Source organism: Diadema setosum, chromosome 22 (assembly GCF_964275005.1).
Source record: "Diadema setosum chromosome 22, eeDiaSeto1, whole genome shotgun sequence".
Lineage (NCBI taxonomy): Eukaryota > Metazoa > Echinodermata > Echinoidea > Diadematoida > Diadematidae > Diadema > Diadema setosum.
The window spans coordinates 3,236,777-3,259,584 of record NC_092706.1 but is presented as its reverse complement, the minus strand read 5'-3'; the positions used below and the strand labels follow the sequence as shown (position 1 = coordinate 3,259,584).

General features: G+C 38.9%; 1 protein-coding gene across 1 annotated transcript; it reads left to right on the top strand.

Annotated features, from left to right (window-relative positions):
• LOC140245019 (dnaJ homolog subfamily C member 7-like) lies at positions 1 to 21,131 on the top strand. Its single transcript, XM_072324609.1, has 13 exons — positions 1 to 93; positions 2,559 to 2,647; positions 3,749 to 3,873; positions 4,441 to 4,554; positions 7,547 to 7,621; positions 8,113 to 8,231; positions 9,535 to 9,688; positions 11,327 to 11,491; positions 13,293 to 13,384; positions 14,310 to 14,383; positions 15,015 to 15,161; positions 16,395 to 16,547; positions 18,686 to 21,131. Exons 1-13 carry the CDS (start codon positions 5 to 7, stop codon positions 18,802 to 18,804), a joined length of 1,515 nt encoding a protein of 504 aa, XP_072180710.1. The 5' UTR covers positions 1 to 4; the 3' UTR covers positions 18,805 to 21,131.
• The last annotated feature ends 1,677 nt before the right edge of the window (positions 21,132 to 22,808 follow it).

The following is a 22,808-nucleotide window of genomic DNA, read 5'->3' as shown; positions in this document are numbered from 1 at the left end:
GAAAATGGGTGACCCTATCGAGAATGAAACTGTGGTAGAAAATGCCAAAAGTGAAGATAATGTCGAGGAGAATGGAATGGAAACCGACCAAGAGTAAGAGACCCTGATTATATGCTTTCATTGAGTATATTTTAGTCGTTGAATTTTTGTTTGAGGGTGTGGTATTTGCTAGTTGATCAAATGGTTGTCGGTTGTGGACCAGTGTGAAATGCATGAGAGGGCTACGTAGAGTCGCCACCGACTTCCATGGACACGGTGACTAACCTGCCGGTGAATGCAGGCAGGGCACGGCGGAGCGGCGCGCCTAGCTGCCTAGCAATTACTAAGTAAGTAACATGCATGCACAGCTACTACACTACAGCTTGCAACAGAACGACAGCTTTGCCACTACTGGCAGCCCACTTATTATTACTTCGATTCGATTATGTTCCTGAAATTTGTGTTGTGGCATCTGTGTTGAATCTAGTGTAGAAGTGTGACATTGCTTTATATGAGAGGGGTAATTTTTTAGTCATTTACTAAAATAGATTAGAATCTACTCGAGTCAAAACAAATTATATTGACAGCACTCGGTGAGAGCTGTGGACAAAGCTACAAAAATTTTACCTTTTACACTTGCTAACACTTCTCAATCACACATACGGTATAGCATGTTTTGGCTACAACAGCCTACACTCTACAGGAAAAGAAGCAGCAATAAATTTAACATGTTCCTTGTAGACCCTGTACACGTATGTACAGTGAAACCCCGTTATAACGAGTTCGGTTATAACGGGGACCCGCTTATAACGAGGTGATCGCGTCGGTCCCATTTTCCTTTGCGTGTAAACCTATGGCAGAGCGAATTGGTTATAACGAGTTCAGTTATAACGAGATTCCGGTTATAAACGAGGACAATTTCAGTGCATCATGATAAAGAAAAACATGAACAATTTGATCGGATATAACGAGGTTCCATTTCTTGACTAAATTGCCGCTTTCAAACATGCGACAAACGAAACATTGAAAACCGAATTCACGCTAGATAAAGAAAAACATAAACAATTTGATCGGATATAATGAGGTTCCATTTCTTGACTAAATTGCCGCTTTCAAACACGCGACAAACGAAACATTGAAAACCGAATTCGTGCTATCCACGTCTTTTTCCCGTTTGCAGAGAACCGTTCCTTCCATGTTTTGTTCTAAACCACGCGATAAGACACGGGAATACCTTCCGATGTTCCTACTAAATTATTGAACATAATCATCCGATCTACTTTTTCGCGAGATACGCGTGCGTGATACATGTATTAGGTCAAACCACAGCGCAACGAGAGAAAAAAAAAAGACAACGCATTCAAAATCTTTTCATGTAGCGACACTTGTGGCCAAAATGGACAATTGGAATGCGTGTGCAACTCATCATTATATCCTTTCCCTTTTTAGTTCTGACTTCCAGTTCTTTTGCTGGTTAGCAAATATGGGTGTGGATGATTAAAGCCGAAATAATTAATGAAATCATCGCGATTTCGCCGGGTGACAGTATAGCGTAAAAATAGTTGAATAAAGCATGTTCACCTACTTAATCGGTGTTCAGAAAAAGAAACAAACGCATTTAATAGTCCAAGAATGGATGTACAAAACGCGAAGAGATTTTCGGAAGAAAATAAAGAACGCATTTTTAATCCCTTCAGGCGCCACGATCATACATTGTATAACAGCCGAAATGATTCATGAAATCATCAAATTCCCGCTGGGCACCAACAGCGTAAAATACCTCGCAAGTTACGGTAAACAACACATGCATGTTACTCTGAAATCATCGCGATCTCGCCAGGTGACAGTAGCGTAAAAATAGTTGAATAACGCATGTTCACCTATTTGATCAGTGTTCAGAAAAAGAAACAAACGCATTTAACAGTTCAAGAACGGATGGTTCAACACAAAAAGAAGAGATAGGTGTAGAAAGAATCACGAAAATAAAGTAGGCCTATACTTCCTAAGAACGTAATGTGCAAGTATTATGCGAAGAGATTTTTGGAAGAAAAATAAAGAATTAACTCATTTCACCTCCTACTTTTTCGTCTAATTCACAAATAATTTCCCTTTATTCTCTCAATATATAATGATCTGTAATTGTGTAATTACACAGCAAAGGGTGTTCTTAAAGTTTCATTGATGGGTATATGACGTCGTGCTTATGTTTTTCTTTGTTTTTGATGCGTACGGTTATAACGAGGTACCGGTTATAACGAGGTAATATCGCCGGTCCCACGGACCTCGTTATAACGGGGTTTCACTGTATAATCAATGTGTGAGGACTGCCAAATCTCATTTTCATTGTCGGACTATCTGCCTCCTTCCTTGAACCTCAAACCTTGAGCCTTGATGAGATAATCCCTGCAACAGCTCTTTCCAAACTATCTATACTGGGATGCTCTTCACTTGACAAACTACAGTTGTAGCTTCATGAATCTGGTCTATACTTTGTGAGTGAAATGACTCATCCTTCTTCATGGAGGGATATAATACAAGTGTGGTTCTGTTTTATTTTCGTCTCTCCATATTCGATACAGCCTCGCTGAAGCCAAGAAAAATGAAGGCAACACATTTTACAAGAAGAAGGAATACCACCAAGCCATCAAGCTCTATTCTGAGGCTATTAGTAAGTATAATTCTATCCACTCTGATGTGAAATGTGAGAAGATGGTACTAAGTTTTAAGAAAGCTTTCAAGCGTATTTTACTTGAAAGGTATTCTAGAAGTTACCAATATCATTTTCTGAATTTATAAGAGGTTATCGTGATAGGGGTGTGTTTGTGAAACTGGCATCTTGTGTATTGTTAATGTGCTGGTGTATGTTTTGTCTGAATATGTATGTGAATGTGTGAGTGTGTGTGTGTGTGTGCCAACATTTTTCTCAGTTATAGTTTATAGAAAGAAGAGACATAACGCTGTATTTACTTTTCCGGGGTTAGTTTTAGATAAGGCCCATTGCTTTCTCACTAACCCCTTCACTTGATATCTTTGGTTGTTTGTTTGCTTTGTTTTTTTGTTTGTCACATTGTCATGTTCGACTTGTCATATCATTGTCACATTTATGTATGCATGTTTTATTAAGTGAAAATAAATGAAATGAAAATATAAAACTATTGAAATAAACGCATCACTGAACACTTGTCAAACTTATGTGATAAAAGGCCATGTCAAGGGGACAGCAATTTCATTTTCAGAACTGTTCATGTTTAAACGCATGCTATGAATGACTCTAGATAGTTATTTTGATTGCATAACATGATATATAAAGGAAAAATAAACCTCCTTTTTCTGAAATATTGTTTTGTTGTTTTATTACATGAGTATAATTTGTGAAGTAAATAAACACTTTGAGTTATGAGAGTTCCTCTTCCATTCTGAAGAACTAACCAGTGGGGAGCAGAACTGTTCAACAGAGCATGTCTCTACTCTAGCAAGACAGTTTTGAAAGCAAAATTGGGTTGAGGAGTCTCTGATCCTTCAGATCAGTTAAGGAGGGAAAGCAGTTTTTAAATTGTTCATGTTTCCACATGTTCTGTTACAGTGAAACGCTTGGATTGTATTGCATAATGCAGAGTATTTTGCAAAAAAAACTGCTGAAGTGTCATTTTGTAAAATATTTTTTTCTTGTCTTGTGTTTTTTTTTTCATGTAATTGAAAAAGCATAACATCCCTGTCAGCATGTAAATGCTCATACCGACAAACTTTTTGTCTTTTTATAATCCAACAGAAATATTCCCAACATGTGCCAGCTTCTACACGAACCGGGCAGCAGCATACATGATGCTGGACAAGTATGCCGAAGCACTGCAGGACGCCCAGCATTCAGTCAAGCTGGATGACCAGTTGGTCAAGGTCAGAGACCAAAGGAGCATTGATGTCAATGTTTGAGCATCATTTGACCATTAGATGATATTTCTTGTTTTTTGTTTTTTATTTTTTTGAACATGATTCATGGGTCACAGTGATTCCATATTTAATTGTTGTGTGCCAGAGATACTAGTAGTGATTTATTCAGATCATCATGAAGAAATTCATGAATGTGTCAAGAGATTCAAAAGAGCCAAGAAATTTGTTCTGGGTTTTTGCAGACATTATCACTGAAGATTTAAACTATGAATTGCTATAGTTTTATTCAGGGGCACACACTGCATAGAAATATGTTGGTGCAAGAATATAGTATTTCTTTAATTGATTCCCTTTTGGCAGTGTGCAATTTTTCACACATATGTATATGTGAAGTAGAAGAGATATTTGACGGGGAAGATAGATAAGTGACTATTTATGTGTACAATATTTAGTATTCTCATTATAGATAAGCATTGCAATGCTGATACTCTTCTGATTTTATCCTGATTTAGTCATATACTAATATTTTGAGAGTATGCATTGAGTGTATTTCCGGTACCTACATTGGTACAGGGTCACCTACGAGAAGCCAAGTGCCAGCTTGCTCTGGGGTCAGTGGAGGCAGCGATAAGAGCGCTGCAGAGAGTGACTGAAATCGAACCCACCAATAAGCAAGCCCAGTCTGAGGTAAGGAGTGAATGATCCTACTTTGATAGATAGCATCAGCATGGGTTCCTTTCATAAACTCCGTGTGTGCTATGGTGTATACCCCCTGGCACGAATTTACGAAGGTGGTACAATCTTGTCCGTGGTTTCTATGGTTTAAACCATGGACCAGTGTTGCAGGGCGTATTTCGTTACAACGTCAGTCACTTCATTGACGGAACGTTAACATTTCGTAACCAAATTAACATTTTATCGACGAAACGACATTAACATTTCGTAACCAAATTAACGTTTTATCGACGAAACGACAGATTTCATAACGAAATAGGCCATGCGACACTTGATGCCCCATACAAAACTACAGTCTTTGTCCATGGTTTAAACCATGGACAAGATTGTACCACCTTCGTGAATTCGGGCCAAAGTGTGCCACATCACTCTGAGGGTGTGTTTATGCTCAATTTGCAAAGGCAGAATCAGAGTTTTGAAACGCTGATTCAAAATGCTGATTCAAAACGCCGTTCATGGGAGCACTGTTTATGCTCGCTTTCTTCGACCTTGGAAAGAGCGTTTGAGATTACTTCACTGACCTCAGCAGAGGCAGGTCAAATCGGGGTGCGCGCTTTTTTGGAAGGTCTGGCCTGAGTGTGTGTTTTGTTCATGTTCCGTAGCATGTCTAATAATTTTGATTGCTTGACTAATACACACATACATGAACTGTAGACAATGATAGGAAATATGAGTATTTATTTCATCGACAAATTGTTGACAAAATCGGAATGTATGATATGTTGTGAGCTCTTCATGCAGTAATATGGCTGTCACTATGTACAGTAATGTACCAACAGGGAGCTCGAGGGATCAGCACCTGCAAATTGTGTTTCGCAGCACAGTAGTCGAAAGGTCGGCTGGCCTGGCACGCGAATTTCAAGTGAACCGGATAGGCGATGGAGATGACGTCATTTAAACGCGTATGTGATGTGAGTTGCGTTTATGCTTCCCCGTCAAACATGATTAGTCAGAAATGCTGATCGTAAACGCACTTTTTTTGTGCGTTTTGAAACGACTTTTGAAATGGCGTTTATATCAAAATGAGCAAGGAGGCAACCGCGTTTTGAACTAAACGCGTATCAAAACGCTGATTCTGGCCCGAAAAGGGGAAGCATAAACACGGCCTGAGACGGCAACGCACGAGTGCTCCGGGAAAACATTATTTTTTTCAATTCCGTAACGCTACAAAAATTTGAATAACTCTCTACTGAGGACTTCAATTTCAATCAAACTTGGAGGGAAGAGTGGTTATACAAAGTTACACATTTTACCAAACATGAAGGTCATCTCAAGGCCAAATGTCACAGGCAGGTGTCAGTGAACATTAGGGCCCAATGTTAAAGGGTGTGTACAGTTCTGGTTGAGGTGAGGATTTAGCTTTTAACATTTTGTGAGATATTCAATAACCACCCTATCGAATGTCAAAGAGCATGCAATTCTAAGGGGTATCAAAAGTTTATTTGATGAAAATCGGTTTTGATATGGCAGAGATATCTAAAAACAAGGTGAAACAAAGAGATCCTAATAAAAGGCGTGGCCTGTCGCCTTTTATTATTATCACTTTTTTGGATGTCTCAGCCATTTGAAAACCAATTTTCATCAAATAAATGTTGAATCCTTCTTAAAATTACATGCTCTTTCACATTTCATAGGAGGTTTCTCATAAACTCACTTAGGAATGTTCAAAACATGAATCCCCACCTCAACCAGTACTGCACAGTCCCTTTAAGTTTTTACGGCTCATTTTGATTATGGCTCATAACTTTTGATGTATGACATGTCCGTTTGTGACCAAACTTGGATGGTAGATGTCCCTTGGGGAGTTGAAGGTCACCACAAGGTCAAAGGTCTCAGACAAGGGTCATCGAACTTTTAAGGGCCCAATGTTAAGTTTTTACGGCTCGTTTTGATTATGGCTCGTAACTTTTGATGTATATGTCCGTTTGTGACTGAACTTGGATGGTAGATGTCCCTTGGGGAGTTGAAGTTCATCACGAGGTCAAAGGTCACAGACAGGGGTCAACGAACTGTTAAGGGCCCAATGTTAAGTTTTTACGGCACGTTTCGATTATGGCTCTTAACTTTTGATGTATACGTCCGTTTGTGACCAAACTTGGATGGTAGATGTCCCTTGGGGAGTTGAAGGTTACCACAAGGTCAAAGGTCTCAGAAAGGGTCATCAAACTTTAAGGGCCCAATGTTAAGTTTTTATGGCTCGTTTTGATTATGGCTCGTAACTTTTGATGTATATGTCCGTTTGTGACCGAACTTGGATGGTAGATGTCCCTTGGGGAGTTGAAGTTCATCACGAGGTCAAAGGTCACAGCAGGGGTCAACAAACTGTTAAGGACCCAATGTTAAGTTTTTACGGCACGTTTCGATTATGGCTCATAACTTTTGATCCATATATCTGTTTGTGACCAAACTTGGCTTGTAAATGTCCCTTGGAGAGTTGAAGGTCACCACAAGGTCAAACGTCATAGGCAGGGTCAGTGAACTTCTGGGAGTTGGAAAAACATTACTTTATTCTATGCGAATGGGCGAGACACATTTTGGCACTTGACTTGTTATTCATGCATAGGTACTGTATATGCCATATATTTAGCAAGTGAAATTCTTTGCAAATCAGGACTTTCCGACAATTTTGCAAGTGGTTGAATTCGCAGTTGTGGAGTACAGAACCGAATGGAATAACGTACGTGTGCACGTCACACTCATGTCGGGATCCGAGTTAATATTTTTGCCTGTTTTTTAATTCGCGAATAGCATCAGACTTGCAAAATTCGCAAAAATAAAAACCTCTTGAAGTATTCAGCTTACAGTATCACATAGCAAGAAAAGTATAAAAATATTGAAACTATATAGAATACCACATTCTTATTAATGGCACTGTTTTTGTCTGTATAAATATGACTAATGAATTGTCACCATGGTAATTAATGTGTCTTTGTTCTCATTGCAGATGAGGGCTGCTAAAATTGTGCAAATTCATGATGCAGCTGGAGATAAGGCATTTAATGCTGGTGATTATAGGAAGGTGAGTTTCTTGAAAAACTGAAGGTATCTGATAGTCTTTGCCAAAGGCCCTATAAGAAAGGGCACGTTTGAAAGAGGCTAGGCTATAACACTGTATTCCCCACACGTTGGTGATGTTTGTAGCGGTGCCATGGATGTTTGGATACGAATATAAACATCCAGATGATAAATCTGTCACATACATGCAGATTACAGCATATGAGCAAGTGACTGCAGTCGTAGTTCTGTCATTGTGATACATGCTTTTCGAATACATATATAGAGATATATACAATTTAGAAAATTTTGCTTGGGCTCATACATTGGATATCAGATGAGGACACATTCTTTCCTCTGTATACGTTCGTGTGAATGTGCCTCTGTTTTGATAAGTGACTGTGTGTATTTTTAGGTCTAGTAGTTTTTGTTTTTTGTTGTATTTTTTGTTAATACAGAAGGGCATGCACCTGACTATCCTTCCTTTTATATTCACCAATTGTTTCCTTTGGGCAGGTTGTATTTGATATGGAGAGGGCTATAGACCACTCACCGGCCTGCGTGAGGTTCAAGGTGCGGCGAGCGGAAGCCCTGCTGAAGCTGAGACGTTTTTCGGAGGCACAAGAGGCTGTTAAGTGAGTAGCAGTGTAGGGGAAAATGCGTTTTGACAGATTTTGAATCAATCGGTCGCTCTCTGTACATCTGTATTTGTCAGAGTGCAAGTGCTAATCTACATTTTACCGAATATGTTGGAAAAAGGAACCAGTGGGAATTGAAATAGTCTTTGTCTATGAGGTAGTTTTATTTACAAAACTACTCATAATGTTCATATGCATCGACTTGCTTGAACTCTGCAGTCAGACTTTGGAGGCATAGAAAAATCACCATAGAGGTTAAATTAGGGACCGAAACCTATTATTCAAGATGGCTTTTTACCGAAGTGATATAATTATTGTTATAATTGTTCTGAATAATAAGATGCATATGTGACCCGCTACAACAAAATGATCCTAAAGTAGGGCGAGGTCGATTATTTGAAAATTGTACAATATAATCCCCTAATCTTTCTGCTTTAGATTGATATATAACACATTTTATAAAAATAATCGGCTGCGGAGATATCGATGTTTAAAAGAGAGCATGTCGAGACGTCTGGAAAATCACTGTTTCGAGAAAAGCGCCCTATAAGTCTTCCTTTCGACGCAATCGCGATCAACAGACACACAAGTCAGTTTTCACCTCTGGACAATAGAAGGTAAGCCCTAGCAACCCCCGAAGAGCTCATTCAAGCACATCAGCGTCGGCGGTCTCCTCACCAACCAATCAGTGACCGGGATGTGAGAAGCGGCTGAGCATAGCGCACCCCGCCCGCACGCAGCAGTCGACTGGGCAGTGTGCGAGCTTCACGCTTCGGTTAGCAGCAAGCAGCAAACTGACCAATGAGATCACTCTGGTCGTTGTTAGGGGCGGAACCTATCTGTGGCGCTCAATCCAAATTTTCGAACCAGTTTCTGCTTCGTTGAAACGCCAAAAAACATGGCTCAGAAAAATGCTATTTTTTGGTCTTTCCTTTGAACATTTTGCTTCAAAATTTCGACAGATGATAGAAGACATGTTAGACTCCAATAATATATCAAAATCAGAAAATCGTAAGTTTTGACCAATTTTAATGCTCTGACTTCAAACTCGATTTTCACGGCTTCGACCGTGCGCGACTTTAGGACCTTTTTGTTGTAGCGGGTCACATATGTCTGCACACAGTGAAATATCCATATAGTGCTTTGATTAAAAGAACAAGTGCATCGACTCAAAAACAAATTTATCATAACATTCAACATAATTTAGTAATTGAATGTGGCTGTTGCAGCTGGTAAGAAAGAATTCTTACTGAATATAACAAATAACTTTTCTCGTTAAACTCTCGATTTCACCATGCAGCGCTGTACTAGTAAAAGACCCCCGCGACCCAGACGCCCTCTACGTGCGAGGACTGAGTCTGTACTATCAGGACAACATCGACAAGGCCCAGCAACACTTTCAGCATGTCCTTAGGTTGTCACCGGACTACACCAAAGCCAAATTAGCATTCAAGGTACTGTCTTCATATTCTATAGGGTTATTTCTGCCAGACAGCTTCGTGCAGGTAGAAATTCCACTTGTGGCAAGCACAGCATAAGAATAATATAATAATGGGCATTGATTGATAAGCTGTAGGACTTGACTGTCACTTTAAAGGGGATAGCTAGTAACCGATCAGTGGGAATCAGTGGGAATGCTGAGGGATGATTGTTCCAATCCTTGTGAGATTCATTTAAGAGTACATTATTATATCTACTGTTGTGTGAAAATTATTTGCTTCAGAAAGGTCTCTTATTCAAGTAATATGCAGATTAATGCCCCGTCAATGACCAGGCACTCTAATCTGGAAACATTAAACTGCACATTACTTGAATATGAGACCAACCTGAAGCAAATAATTTTCACACAACAATAGATATATAATGTACTCTTAAATGAATCCCACAAGGATTGGAACAATCACCCTCCAGCATTCCCACTGATTCCCACTGATCAGTTACTAGCCATCCCCTTTAACATCTTTGGGAAATACCTGTTTCATATTTTTTTTTCCCATGAGTCAATATTTTTGAAATTGGAAGTGGTATGATGTTTGCAATGTCTATTGCAACCATGCAGATTGTTTGTAACAATCCTTTCGTGCTGCCTCATATCACGACCAAAGTGAGAATATTCAAAGCTTCTTAAAGCGATCATGGTGGCCCTGATGGCATTAGTTTAGCTTTCATCAGCTTATCTTAACGAAGTGCTCAAGTTTGTTTGTTTGTTTTTTATTTGTGAGTATGTTATGTCCTTTGTTTTTTTATTTTCTTCATAAATGCAGTCTGATCAGACTTGGCAGGAATCAGAGTTATTCCAGTGATACATGTGGGCCAGAAGGGGTAAATGAGGGCCAGGCCGCTGAAAACATCAATCCCCATCTCTCTATCCAGTAGAACAAGTGAATTGTATGACATGTGTAGTTGCTCTCATATAGAGACTCCAACTATCTTCATTTGGTGGGAGATTTCCTGCTTAAAAGCCATTTTCGCAAAATCTTCTGCTGTTCCAGTTGAGTCTAAATTTCTCCCAGTCTAGCTGTGTGTTTCCTGCTTAAAATGTATCAATCTCCCACCCAACTTTAGTCTTGTCATATATATTGAAAATAATATAGCATTTGAGAGCATTTATAGCCCCCGAGCCATGACCCTGGCAGCAAGTGATGTGCCTGGTGTCCATGATGTGCTTTATGTGTACCTGCTATTGTGTGCATGTCTCCAGTTTGCTAGAGGGTCCAGGTAGGGGAATCTCAAATTTTGCAGAGATCAGTCCCTGCTTATACATGTAGGTGCAGAATAATACCTTGTAATAGTTAAAGAGGTCCCATAAGAGGTGGGTGACACGACATTCGATCCTGCGACACTTGCTCTGGTTTTATTTTCTCCAATGACCTAGTGTTGGGTTAATGTTGTGATAAGGTTTTAGGTTTAGTTTGATGTGAGGATTAGGATTAGGGTTAGGGTTATGTTTGTGGTTAGAATTTATGTTTGGCTTAGGTTGCTTATATTTCCTGGGAGCAATTGTAGGAGCAAATATCATGGAATCATAAGAGGGAAATGAGTATAGCCAGCTTTTGCACCAACATCTTTAATCTTGACTGGAATTATCACAGAAATGCAAGCAGATGAAGGCAAAGAAGGATGAGGGGAATTCACTCTTCAAGGAGGGCAAGCTACGAGAGGCCTACGACGCCTACACCGAGGCACTCTCAATAGACCCCCACAATGTCTACACCAACGCCAAGCTGTACTGCAACAGAGCGGTGGTCTGCTCCAAGGTATGGCAGAGTCGCCAAGTCTCCCTGATTCTGCGGGAGGCTGCCTTAAAGAACACATTCACCTTTAATATTATACATGTGGATTAAGAGAATGCAGCAATTTTAGTAGAATACGTCAGTGAAAAAGTTTGAGGAAAATCAGACAATTTGTTTGAAAGTTGTGAATTTTTGAAGTTTCCGTGCCACTGTTGCTGAATGAGAAGGCTGCCACAGCTTGTGATGTCACATGCGTAGGACGATATAAAGAAAATGTAAAGACTATTCATCATATTTTTTTCCCATCTTGCATAATAAAAGAGCATGTGACTTGCCTCTCTCAGAAGGCATGGAGAATGATATTACTCCTAACATGTGTAAGTAACAAGTAACATAATAACAAGATTATGGAAAAATGACATTTTGTGGAATTCTCTTTATATTTTCCTCATATCGTTCTACAAATGTGACATCATATTACTGTATTAGTCTTGTCATCCATCAGTGACTACACAGAAATTTCATAACTTTTGAATTGTTTGTCCGATTTTCCTCAAACTTCACTGATGTGTTCTAGTAGTACTACTGCTGCATTCTCTCAATCCACATGTACATTAAGGTGAAATTGTCTTTTAAAACTTTGATATCTCATCATGTCAGGATAGGAGAATATGAATGTCTCCCCCATTTTCAAATCGTATTTGACCATAGAGTTGTGTGTAATACACAAGTATCCTCCTGATCGCTCTGTAGAATATCTCTGATTTCGATGTAATGTTGGCAGCCCTGTTATTGAATTACTTTGACGGTGTTCCCTCCTATGTTGTTTGATCCAAATCTTGTCCTTTCTCATCTGTTGATATTTCCTTCTAGTGCCCTTATAAAGTCAAATGAGGATTTAGTTGTGATTTCAATTGGGAAGGAAACATAGAAAGTGCCAGCACAGTCGATCTTCTTCCAGCAGAATTAACTCACACCCGCTAAAGAACTCCTGTCAATTCTCTCTGAATTGAATAGGTTTCCGCTGAAGCAATATGTGACTTACATGATGTAACTAAGCCACATTGTATTATCTTTGTCTGAAATGTGGGCGTCATTGTTGCACACTTTAGCTTCAGACTTCTTGTCGTTGTATATTGATCTCTTATGACTCAATGTCAGGCAAACTTGATGCAGTCTGCATTTAAAAAAGGGAAAAAAAGAGAAAAAAAATATGTTTTCAGTTGCTGGTCATGAAGAATTTGATTTACAATGGACCAGCTACAGTGGAAACACCTCAATACAAAATGTATATGTGGCTGCTGTGCACACTGGATGAACCAGGGGAATCATTTCTTTTGAGTACTGTAAAACTTGGTTTATTGGCGGCATGAAATTTTCGCGAATTGGAACCGACAGCCTTTTTTGTGGCATGAAATTTTTCGCGAATTGCCACTGGCGTTCAATGCATATAGTGCCTAGACAAGAACTTTCACATGAATTTTAATTTCATGAATCTTGGCGCTCACAATATTTGCAAAATTAAAGTGCTTTCGAACATTCCTCGATTTACAGCATGTGTATTTTGTGTGTTTGTGTGTGCAGGGAATAATTTTCCTGCTATCTCATTGCATTTTGCTATGCATTTTTCATCCCACTGCTTCGCAAACAATCTTGTGTGTAGCAGTTTTCTTCCTTATAAGTGTGCAGGATAAATTTTGAGTTATAAAATAAATATTCCCTGGTGTTTGTTTGTTTTCTGTATGAGTGAGGTTTAGATTCTCCTCTAGATAGCCAATAACTCTAAATGTTTACTATTCTCTCATTGGTGTGTTTTGTTTTGCAGCTTAACAAGCTGGAAGAAGCTGTAGAGGACTGTAATAAGGCAATTGAACTAGACCAGAACTACCTGAAGGCATATTTACGGAGAGCAAAATGGTAAGGAAGAACTTGCAGTGAATGAATTCAACTTAAAGTGACAAAATTAACCCGTTGAGGACGGACTGAGTTTGCTACAACACGCATTTCCCATAGACACCTGCCCGAGTATACTCGGGACTCGTCCTCAACGGGTTAAGCGCACCTTAGGCATACAAATTGCTGACGTTTTATGTCAAAAACCTCCCCATAAAGTCTGTGTATGCAGTGAAATGACTACTCATCTGGAAGTGTGCAAATCGTGATAGTGTAATACTTTGCATTTATCGACATTTGTGTGTGTTTTTCTTTTTTCACAAAGCATGTAGATCCTGAAAAAACAAGCAAACACTTCACTTTGACACAAGAGGGACTGGTTCATTTGAATATCGATTCAATGAAACTATGGCATGACTTGCCCGTGGTTCAGTTTCCAGTTTGAGATATTCATTGTATAGACTTCTTGCATAGGAGTATCAATGATATGATGACACTTTATTCTCTGTAACAAAAAATGTGTAGAGTGTATGTCATTCATGCACTATTATAGAATAATATACCCTCCATATGTGCACCATTTGCGCCTTCTTCCATATTCAAGTCTATTTCACATCACTGCACCTTTTCTTTTTTGAATAATTTTAAAAGTAGAAATTTTTGTGGTGTAGAAATTTTCACACATTCATGCGACAAGATATTATCACAAGAATAAAAACATGTGAATATTTCTGCTTGCAGTATGTAATGAATTTTATCTCTTTGATTACGAAGAATTAAAAACATGTGAAATTCATTTTACCCACCTCAATGGAAAAATTACACCAAAATTTCCACATTTACAGTATCATGAAAAGAATTTGGTCTGGTACATTCTAGATCTTCAAGATTATAGATTTTCAGCTTCTGTGATAACCACAATGTTGCCAACTGTGACTTCTCTCGACAGCTACATGGATTCTGAAAAGTACGATGAAGCAGTGCGAGATTATGACAAAATATTCCAAATGGACAGGACTAAAGGTGAGGCTTTATTGAATATTAAGTGGAGTAAAATCTTTTTCTTCTCTCTGGAAGGTTAATTGCCATACCCTCCATCTGTTTCTTTTCATTAGGAGGAGCATCCCTACTTTCTCAAACAATGAAGAACATTTTTAACTTTGTGTTCAGAGTATTTTTGAATGTGTGTTGATTTTGGAGTATGTGAGATAGACACACGTTTCTCTTAGTGCAAATTCTACTCCCGTGTGTCATAGTCTGTTGAGCCTGAGGGCTAGAAATGTGAATTGAATAGCCTTTGTATTCAAATGGGTTATTTATTGCATGCAAAATAGAAAAGACAGAGAGAGAGAGAGAGAAATTTCACTGCTTCAAATCAGTTGGGAGAAATTACTTTCCAGATCTTTAAGATTCTAGATTTTCAACTTCAAAAACTGCTATACAGTTGGGAGATTCTAATTGAGCGAATCCCCCCCCCCCTCCACTGTCAAGAATTATCTTTCATTTTCTTCCAGTGATTTGATCCCCCTTAATACACTAGCAAAATTCTCATTCATTTGGTTGAGAGATTGGTTGAAACAACTTGTAAATTGGATAAATCGGGAGAATTGCCTGTTACAACCTCTTTCTTTTTATATCTTGTGTTTGAAAACAGAAAACAAGAGATTGCTGCAAGAAGCAAAACTTGAGCAGAAGAAGAGCAAGAGGAAAGACTACTACAAGACACTGGGCCTGCAGAAGAGCGCCACCGACGATGAGATCAAGAAAGCTTACAGGAAACATGCCCTGCTCCACCATCCAGGTACGTGGTAGCTGCCCACACACCTCCATCATCTCAAGCAGATACTAAAGTTGCTCACCATCAGATTAATACAGTTACAACATACTGAGTATCTGACTTGAGTAAATGTGTCCATCCTCTTTTAAAGGGAAGGCAAACCCAAAAAGTAATGTGGATTGAGTGAAAGCAGCAAAATTATTAAAACACATCTGTGAAAGTTTGAAGAAAATCGGACGATCCATGCAAAAGTTATGAATCTTTTAAGTTTTGGTGTTGGAACCACTGGATGAGGAGACTACTCGAGGTTATGACGTATGAGAGGACAACAATATAAAGAAAATATAAAGAAAATTCCACAAAAATGCATTTTTTATGAAAATTACAAATTCCATAAACTTGATACTGACATATGTTAAGGGTAGCAATTATTCCCCCTGCTTTCTGAAAGCAGTTAGTCAATTGCCTTTTCATAATGCTAGAAAAATGAATTTTTGTTGAATTTCCTTTATATTTTCTTTGTATTGTTGTCCACTCATACGTCATAACCTCTAGTAGTCTCCTCATCCAGAGGTTCCAACACCAAAACTTTAAGAATTCATAACTTTTGCATCGATTATCTGATTTTCCTCAAACTTTCACTGATGTGTTCTACTAATGTTGCTGCTTTCACTCAATCCACATTGCTCTTTGGGTTTACCTTCCCTTTAAAGGACATGATTTGATTGATTTAACTGTTCACTTTTGTATAAGCTTAGCCGGAGCTCTTGCAGTGCAGAAAATAATATGAACCAATGTTGTGTGCTTTATAAATTGATATATAGTTATCATTAATTATCTATTGGTATGCATATAGATATAAAATTTGAAGGTGATTCGGAGAAAGTAAAGAATGTAGTCAGAGCTATAGCAAAATGATAAAAGGGAAGAGAAATGATGAGAATGGGATAAAAGATGGATGGAACAAGGATAAACAAGGATTAAGAGACAAATAGCAAATTTTTAGATGGTACCCTGCGGTATCACTTACTGCATTATTACCTCCGCCAAGGGAGGAGGTTATATTTTCATCGATGTTTGTTTGTCTGTTCCAAAATAACTCAAAAAGCTTCTATATTTGGAAATTGGGTGTTTTTCTGCATGTGTGTACTAGTATGGGTGGAAATAAGCTGCTTGGTGAATGTCTGTGCTCTGTGAGTGCTTTTCTAGTTTGAGATTTCTCCAGTGATTATGACCGTCCGTCTTCTCCTGCCGTAGATCGTCACTCCAGCAAGACAGCGGAGGAGCAGAAGCAGGAGGAGCTCAAATTCAAGGAGGTCAGCGAGGCGTACAGCGTCCTCTCTGATGGCAAGAAGAAGCGGATGTACGACAACGGCCAGGATCTGGATGACATGGATGGATTCTCTGGTGGTAAGGGAATGAACAGTGATTTCTTTGTGCATCATGTTAAAGGGACTGTACAATACTGGTTGAGGTGAGGATTCAGGTTTATAACATTTTTTGGTGAGATAATGAGAAATCTCGAGGGAGATATGAAAGAGCATGTGATTTCAAGAAGGATTCAACATGTATTTGACAAAAATTAGCTTTGAAATGACTGAGATATCCAAAAAAGTGATCTTAATAAAATTGACAGGCCACAACTTTTATTAGGATCTCTTTATTTTACCTTGTTTTTAAATATCTCGGTCATTTTAAAACCAATTTTCATCAAATAAACTTTTAATTCAAATTCATGAAATCTTCCGTCGAGATGTTTTCATTGCAACTGATTGACAAATTGCCCTACGTCGACGTAAATAAGCACTGAATTGATCAGTGTTTTAGTAGTAGCCATGATAAAAAATCATGGGTGTACATACTCGAGCAGGATTGGAACCTACGACCTCCTGATCACCAGACAGGCGTCATCTCCACTAGACCACCGAGCTTTCGCCGGACGGCAAGTGTTGGTTCTAATCCTTATAGCATGCAGCGGGTACTGCTTTATTATTCAAATTCATGAAATTCTTCCGTCGAGATGTTTTCATTGCAACTGATTGACAAATTGCCCTACATCGACGTAAAACATCTCGACGGAAGAATTTCATGAATTTGAATAATAAAGCAGTACCCGCTACATGCTATAAGGATTAGAACCAACACTTGCTGTCGGGCGAAAGCTCGGTGGTCTAGTGGAGATGACGCCTGTCCGGTGATCAGGAGGTCGTAGGTTCGAATCCTGCTCCAGTATGTACGCCCATGATTTTTTATCATGGCTACTACTAAAACACTGATCAATTCAGTGCTTATTTACGTCGATGTAGGGCAATATGTCAATCAGTTGCAAACTTTTAATTCCCCGTAGAATTGTATGCTCTTTTACATTTCATAGAGTGGTTTCTAGATATCTCGCAAAATGTTACAAGCTGAATCCTCACCTCAACCAGTACTATACAGTCCCGGTAAAGCTAAGACATAGAACTGGAAAGGCCTTAAAAATTCATCTTCCACCATTTGAAAGTTGCTTGCAATGTGTTGGAAAATTCTACCGAGAAACTTGTCTTCCTCCTGCAATTTGCAGAGATAATGATTTTTTTTTTTTTTTTAGTAATTTTGAAATCAAAAGTATGAAACAATAAATCCACTTTTATTCCTAACGTGCCCTCCCCGTTCATTAGTGGATATGTACAATGGTGCTATTATTCTTATGGTGATGATTGAATTGTGTCCACGCAATGGCATTGAATTGCATGCAGACTCGGGCGCGATGGATATGTAATCGATTAATAAAAAAATTTTAAAAAATCATGTGGCAACCATGATCAGGTAAGCTGTGAGGTTGTAGTACTTCCGATTAATCTTTTTGGATGATATTTTGCATTTTCGTTATTACCTAAGTAGAATTGTATTATGACAGCATTGTGTAACACATTTCATAAGCATATTTGTATATTTTAGAGCAAAATCGACAGTTCTGCATGGCAAACGAGAACTATGTTTTGGCTTTTAGCACTTTAATTAATGCACTTCTCTCCTTTGCATGGAGTTCTGTGAAGTCAATAAGGCCTATAGTCATTCAAATCTGCCTCAGCTTTGCATCAGTGTAAAAAATTGTTTGAAACTCATGGCCTAACTCCTTCCCTAGGTCCTTCACTTCTGCAGCTTGGTTGGGGGTCGTAATTACTCCTGGCTTACTTGCGGAAACATGAATCCTAATTTTCAAACATGTTTATGGTTTTTGTACCTCCAATATTTTTAATGTGAACACCTTAAGATGGCAGTAAGAAAGGAATGATTAAGTCACTATTTTTTTGAACTGAGACAGTTGTAAATGTACCTGCTCAATTCAGAATGAAGCAAGAACTTGCACTTACAACAGCTTCTCTCAATGAGAAAACACCCACACATACAAAATAAATGTTTGGGACAAATGAGCAGTACACTTTCACATCAGTGGAAGAGAATACACCTATGATCTCACCCTTAGGAATATGTATCGCCTTTGCATTGGGTGAGACTAGTTTGAATGTGAACTCACTCGCATTCACGGCCCTTTCCTTCCACAGCTGGCTTCGACCCGAACCAGATCTTCCAGACCTTCTTTGGCGGCGGCGGGGGCCCCTTCACTTTCAACATGGGGGGAGGTGGAGGGGGATTCCCCGGGGGCTACCACTTCCAATTCTGAGGTGGTTCAAAAGACACACCCACCGACAATATTCATGCGGACGACTAGGTGTTTGAGCATTTGTGTGTGCGACACATCAGAGAGTAAAAGCAGTGAACCTTTTCTTGACATCCCTGTCCCCGCAATGTCGTAACGGACGCCCACAAAAGATGTTGACTGGATATCGTGTTGGTACGACTGGCCTCTCAGATGAATGCAGAAATGACACACTGCTTTGATGCAGCAGAGTGGAGAATAATTGAATGAGCTGATATAAGGGAAGAGAGAGAGCGAATACAACTGGTATTCAGAATTGTGAAGAAGCAATGCACGAATCAACAGACTTTGTGAATTGTGTATCTTCTGTAGTTTTTATATTTTACCATTTTGATCGATTTTTAACTTCATTGATTCATGTAATAGATTTTTCATAATTTTTGGGTGGTCCTGCAGACATAATGGTAATACTTGCAGGACTAACAAGCTCGTGCTTGCTGGTTATGCGGAATGATCGAGCTTCACGTCATGCCAGGATTTCTAGGTGATTTTTAAAAGCATTTTGTTTAAAATCTACAATGAGGGGTCTAAAAACATGTGACTCCAAGGATTCAGCAAATGAGATGATGTGGAAAACACAACAGCACTGCGAGAAAACTAGAACCGTAATCTGCATTTAGTTCCAGTCAGGCTGTCAGAATTTAGGAGATTTTAAATCACGAACAGACATGGTTCGTATTAGAATGAGACTATGGCTATATCTGTCATAAACTTGGCATTGTAATTTCTTTCCTATTTTCACCTGTGTATCAGGGCAATTTGCCATTGGATCTTGCAGCTTGCAGACTTATGTGGTACTTACACTGTACATTCTTTAGTTAAGATAGTGAACAAAATGCGCAAGTGATAGTCATTGTGCAGTTTTTATGGGGTGGAACACGTGCAACAATATTATTTGTGCTTTGTATCCATGCACATCAATCTTCAATTCCACTGAGAGCAAGCTGCATGAAAGAATGAAGCGTAGGTAGATTATTTTACTGAAACCTGTTGCCTTGCCTGTAGAATCTTACACCAGCTCTGTTTTAGAATGAATTTTGATGGATGCCCATTGTTTAAAAGATAGCAAGAAATGGGAAACAAATCGATCATTTCACGCTGTCAATGATGTTACAAGCTAATCTGCAACTCATATCACCCCTTCAGTGGAGTGTTAGGTTTTCAAGTGCTTAAAATGTCAAAGAGACTACAAAAATATGAAACAGAAGCTCTTGGACACAACTGCATTGTTGCAGGATTGGTGGAAAAAGAAGAAAGATTCAACCAATAATAGTCCCTGATATACTCAGCCAACCCCCCCCCCCCATACCGCAAAAAATGCACACACCTGAAAATTTGAAAGCTGCAGCGGCATTTCTGATATTTTTGTACAATTCTTGTAGACCTTCCCCAGTCTGTTAGTCTGAAGCGCTGTCTAGTTTTTGCCAAGATTACCTGTGTTTCTGTATGAAGTAGGTTTGGCTTTCCACATTAGTGCTCTCCTTTTCAGACACAAGACACTAAATATCTCTGATATACAGTGTATATATACTTGTATTGCTTGCCATGATACAGATTAATTCATCCTGATTTTAATGCAAATTGCCTTTACTAAGTAGTTACATTCAAAGTGCACATACTGTAAAAGTGGATATTTTCGCGCGACTAATTTTTTTGCACTCGGCGCGGTAAGAAGAGTTTCGCGTGTTTTTAATTCCGCGAAATCAAGATATCAACTACTAGCATATATGGCAAGCAAAAATATTCACATGCTTTTATTTTCGCGCTGGTTTTTGGTTGCACGAAATGTGCGAAAATTTCAACACCGCGAAAATTTCCACTTTTACAGTACGTCAGAATGTTGATGATAGGAATCGATGTAGTGTATGAGGGAAATCATTCCATGTTGCTTGTACACGGATGCCGTCTGAGTGCATATTTAGCAATTGTTATTCCAAGGTCTGTAGAGAGAAGGAAACAGTTAAAACAGCAAATGTTTTAATGTAGTTTGAAAGAGTTTGCAATATTTTTTGACCATGGTCATCAATCATTGTAAAATAAAGCTCACCTAAGACACGGAATGATGCCAGTGTTTTAAGTTTTTTTCTAGGTTACATATATGAGGAGTTATCCCTCTACTTGGCTTCTTCTTGAAGTCACCAGTAAAAGTTAACTTGTACCTTTCTTTATTTCTTGCAATGGTGCTTTGAAGCCCTGTTTTCCAGTCATCTTCTTTTAAACAATTTGATTGTGTAAAAGTTACATCTCTATCTCTTCAATCACTCTCAGATATCTGTTCTGAACACTGCAATGTTGTACAGTGGACTCCCGTTATAACGAAGTCCTCAGGACCGGCAGTTTCTTTCGTTATAACGAAATTTCGTTATAACCGAATGAATAAACAATAAAAATACATAGAGTTGATAATGTTGCGGCCCTAAATTTCATTTCGTTGTAACCGGAATTTCGTTATAACCGTGTTCGTTATAACGGGAGTGCACTGTATACTAATTTTCCTGTTATTAATGTGTACTCAGGCACTTTTACTCTATGGTGATGATGGAGTTGAGACAAAACTTTGATCTCTGTGTGAGCATTCACCCAGTTCAAATTTGGATTGTGCTGGTCCTGGCTGGTTCAAAAGTGATTAACCTTGCAGGGCTTCAAATTGTTAAGGAGTGCAAACCTCTGCTCAGTTTAGGGAGCTGTATATTTCACACACTTTTGTATTGGTGTGGACACCTAGAATGATAATTTACTGCAGATATTTATCAGTTTTACAGTTAGTTGTTAGCTTACATCCCACCCCACCCCCACCCCACACACACACACACACACACACATAGCAAAGTGTAGAGAGTGTCTACAAGTTGTATTGGGTGCCAGAAGGTGAAGATGTAACTGATCTGTGTAATAACAGCCATCCTTTGCCAGCCTGCCACCTGCAGATGATCTCACTAAAGAAAGATTCATCAAAGTGCAGATCACATTTTTACTTGGTTCACTGGAAGCAAGCAGCGGCAAAATGTAGCCACTAAGGTGATAAAGACTCATTATACTGTGTAACATATTTTCATAAGATTCTGATTGTAGAAGAAAAGTGGCATTAATGCCAAATAGATATACATGTACGTGACACTAATTCTCAATAGTAAGGAAGACTCTTAGTTTCTTTTTCATTCTCTTTTTTTTTGGGGGGGGGGGGGGGTAGGAGGGGTCTTTCATTATGGAAGTAAGACTTTGCTTGGCCCATTATAGTGGTAAGCCCCACCTGTCACATAAACTTTTAATGGATGGAAACATTTTGTAAGCATTGCTACTGTGACGGGCACAGTGCATATTGATTGATGGTGGCCAGGGCGGATTGACAGCATTATTTCGTCTGTTGAGAATGAGAAGGGCTTTAAGTCTTCTCGAACACTATGGCCCAAATTCACTAAGGTGGTACAAATGAAACCATGGACAAAAACCATGGAGCGCCAAGTCTCGCACGGAATATTTCGTTACGAAATTGGTCATTTCGTCGACAAAATGACCGTTTTGTTAAACAAAATTATCATTTCGTGGACGAAATGTTCATTTAGTCACAAAATGTTGTCATTTTGTTACAAAATTATCATTTCATCGACGAAATGACTGATTTCGTAACGAAATATTCCATGCGACACTTGGCACTCCATGGTTTTTGTCCAAGGTTTAAACCATGGTTTCATTTGTGCCACCTTCATGAATTCGGGCCTATTGGTTTTGTGGTCACTTAACGCCCTTATCATTCTCAACCGACGATTTCTTGGTATCACACGTTCAGTGTTTTCATACAATGTATGTTACCTTTCCGTGTCTAAGGTGGTGCACTCTATACTTTGAAGTCTGTATAATGTGGGTGGCAGACGGGTTTAGGACTTGGCCAGAATACTTAGAATCTTGTGCACATACAATGCAATTTTCTTACCATGCTTTAAATTAGTCTGAATCATGTTAATCGAAGT

Bases quoted from the DNA above. Each gene is read 5' to 3' on its own strand.
- LOC140245019 (XM_072324609.1), top strand. From the start codon at position 5: ATGGGTGACCCTATCGAGAATGAAACTGTGGTAGAAAATGCCAAAAGT. The intron at 4,555-7,546 runs GTAAGGAGTGAA...TTCTCATTGCAG, and splicing joins ATAAGCAAGCCCAGTCTGAG to ATGAGGGCTGCTAAAATTGT. The intron at 7,622-8,112 runs GTGAGTTTCTTG...TCCTTTGGGCAG, and splicing joins ATGCTGGTGATTATAGGAAG to GTTGTATTTGATATGGAGAG.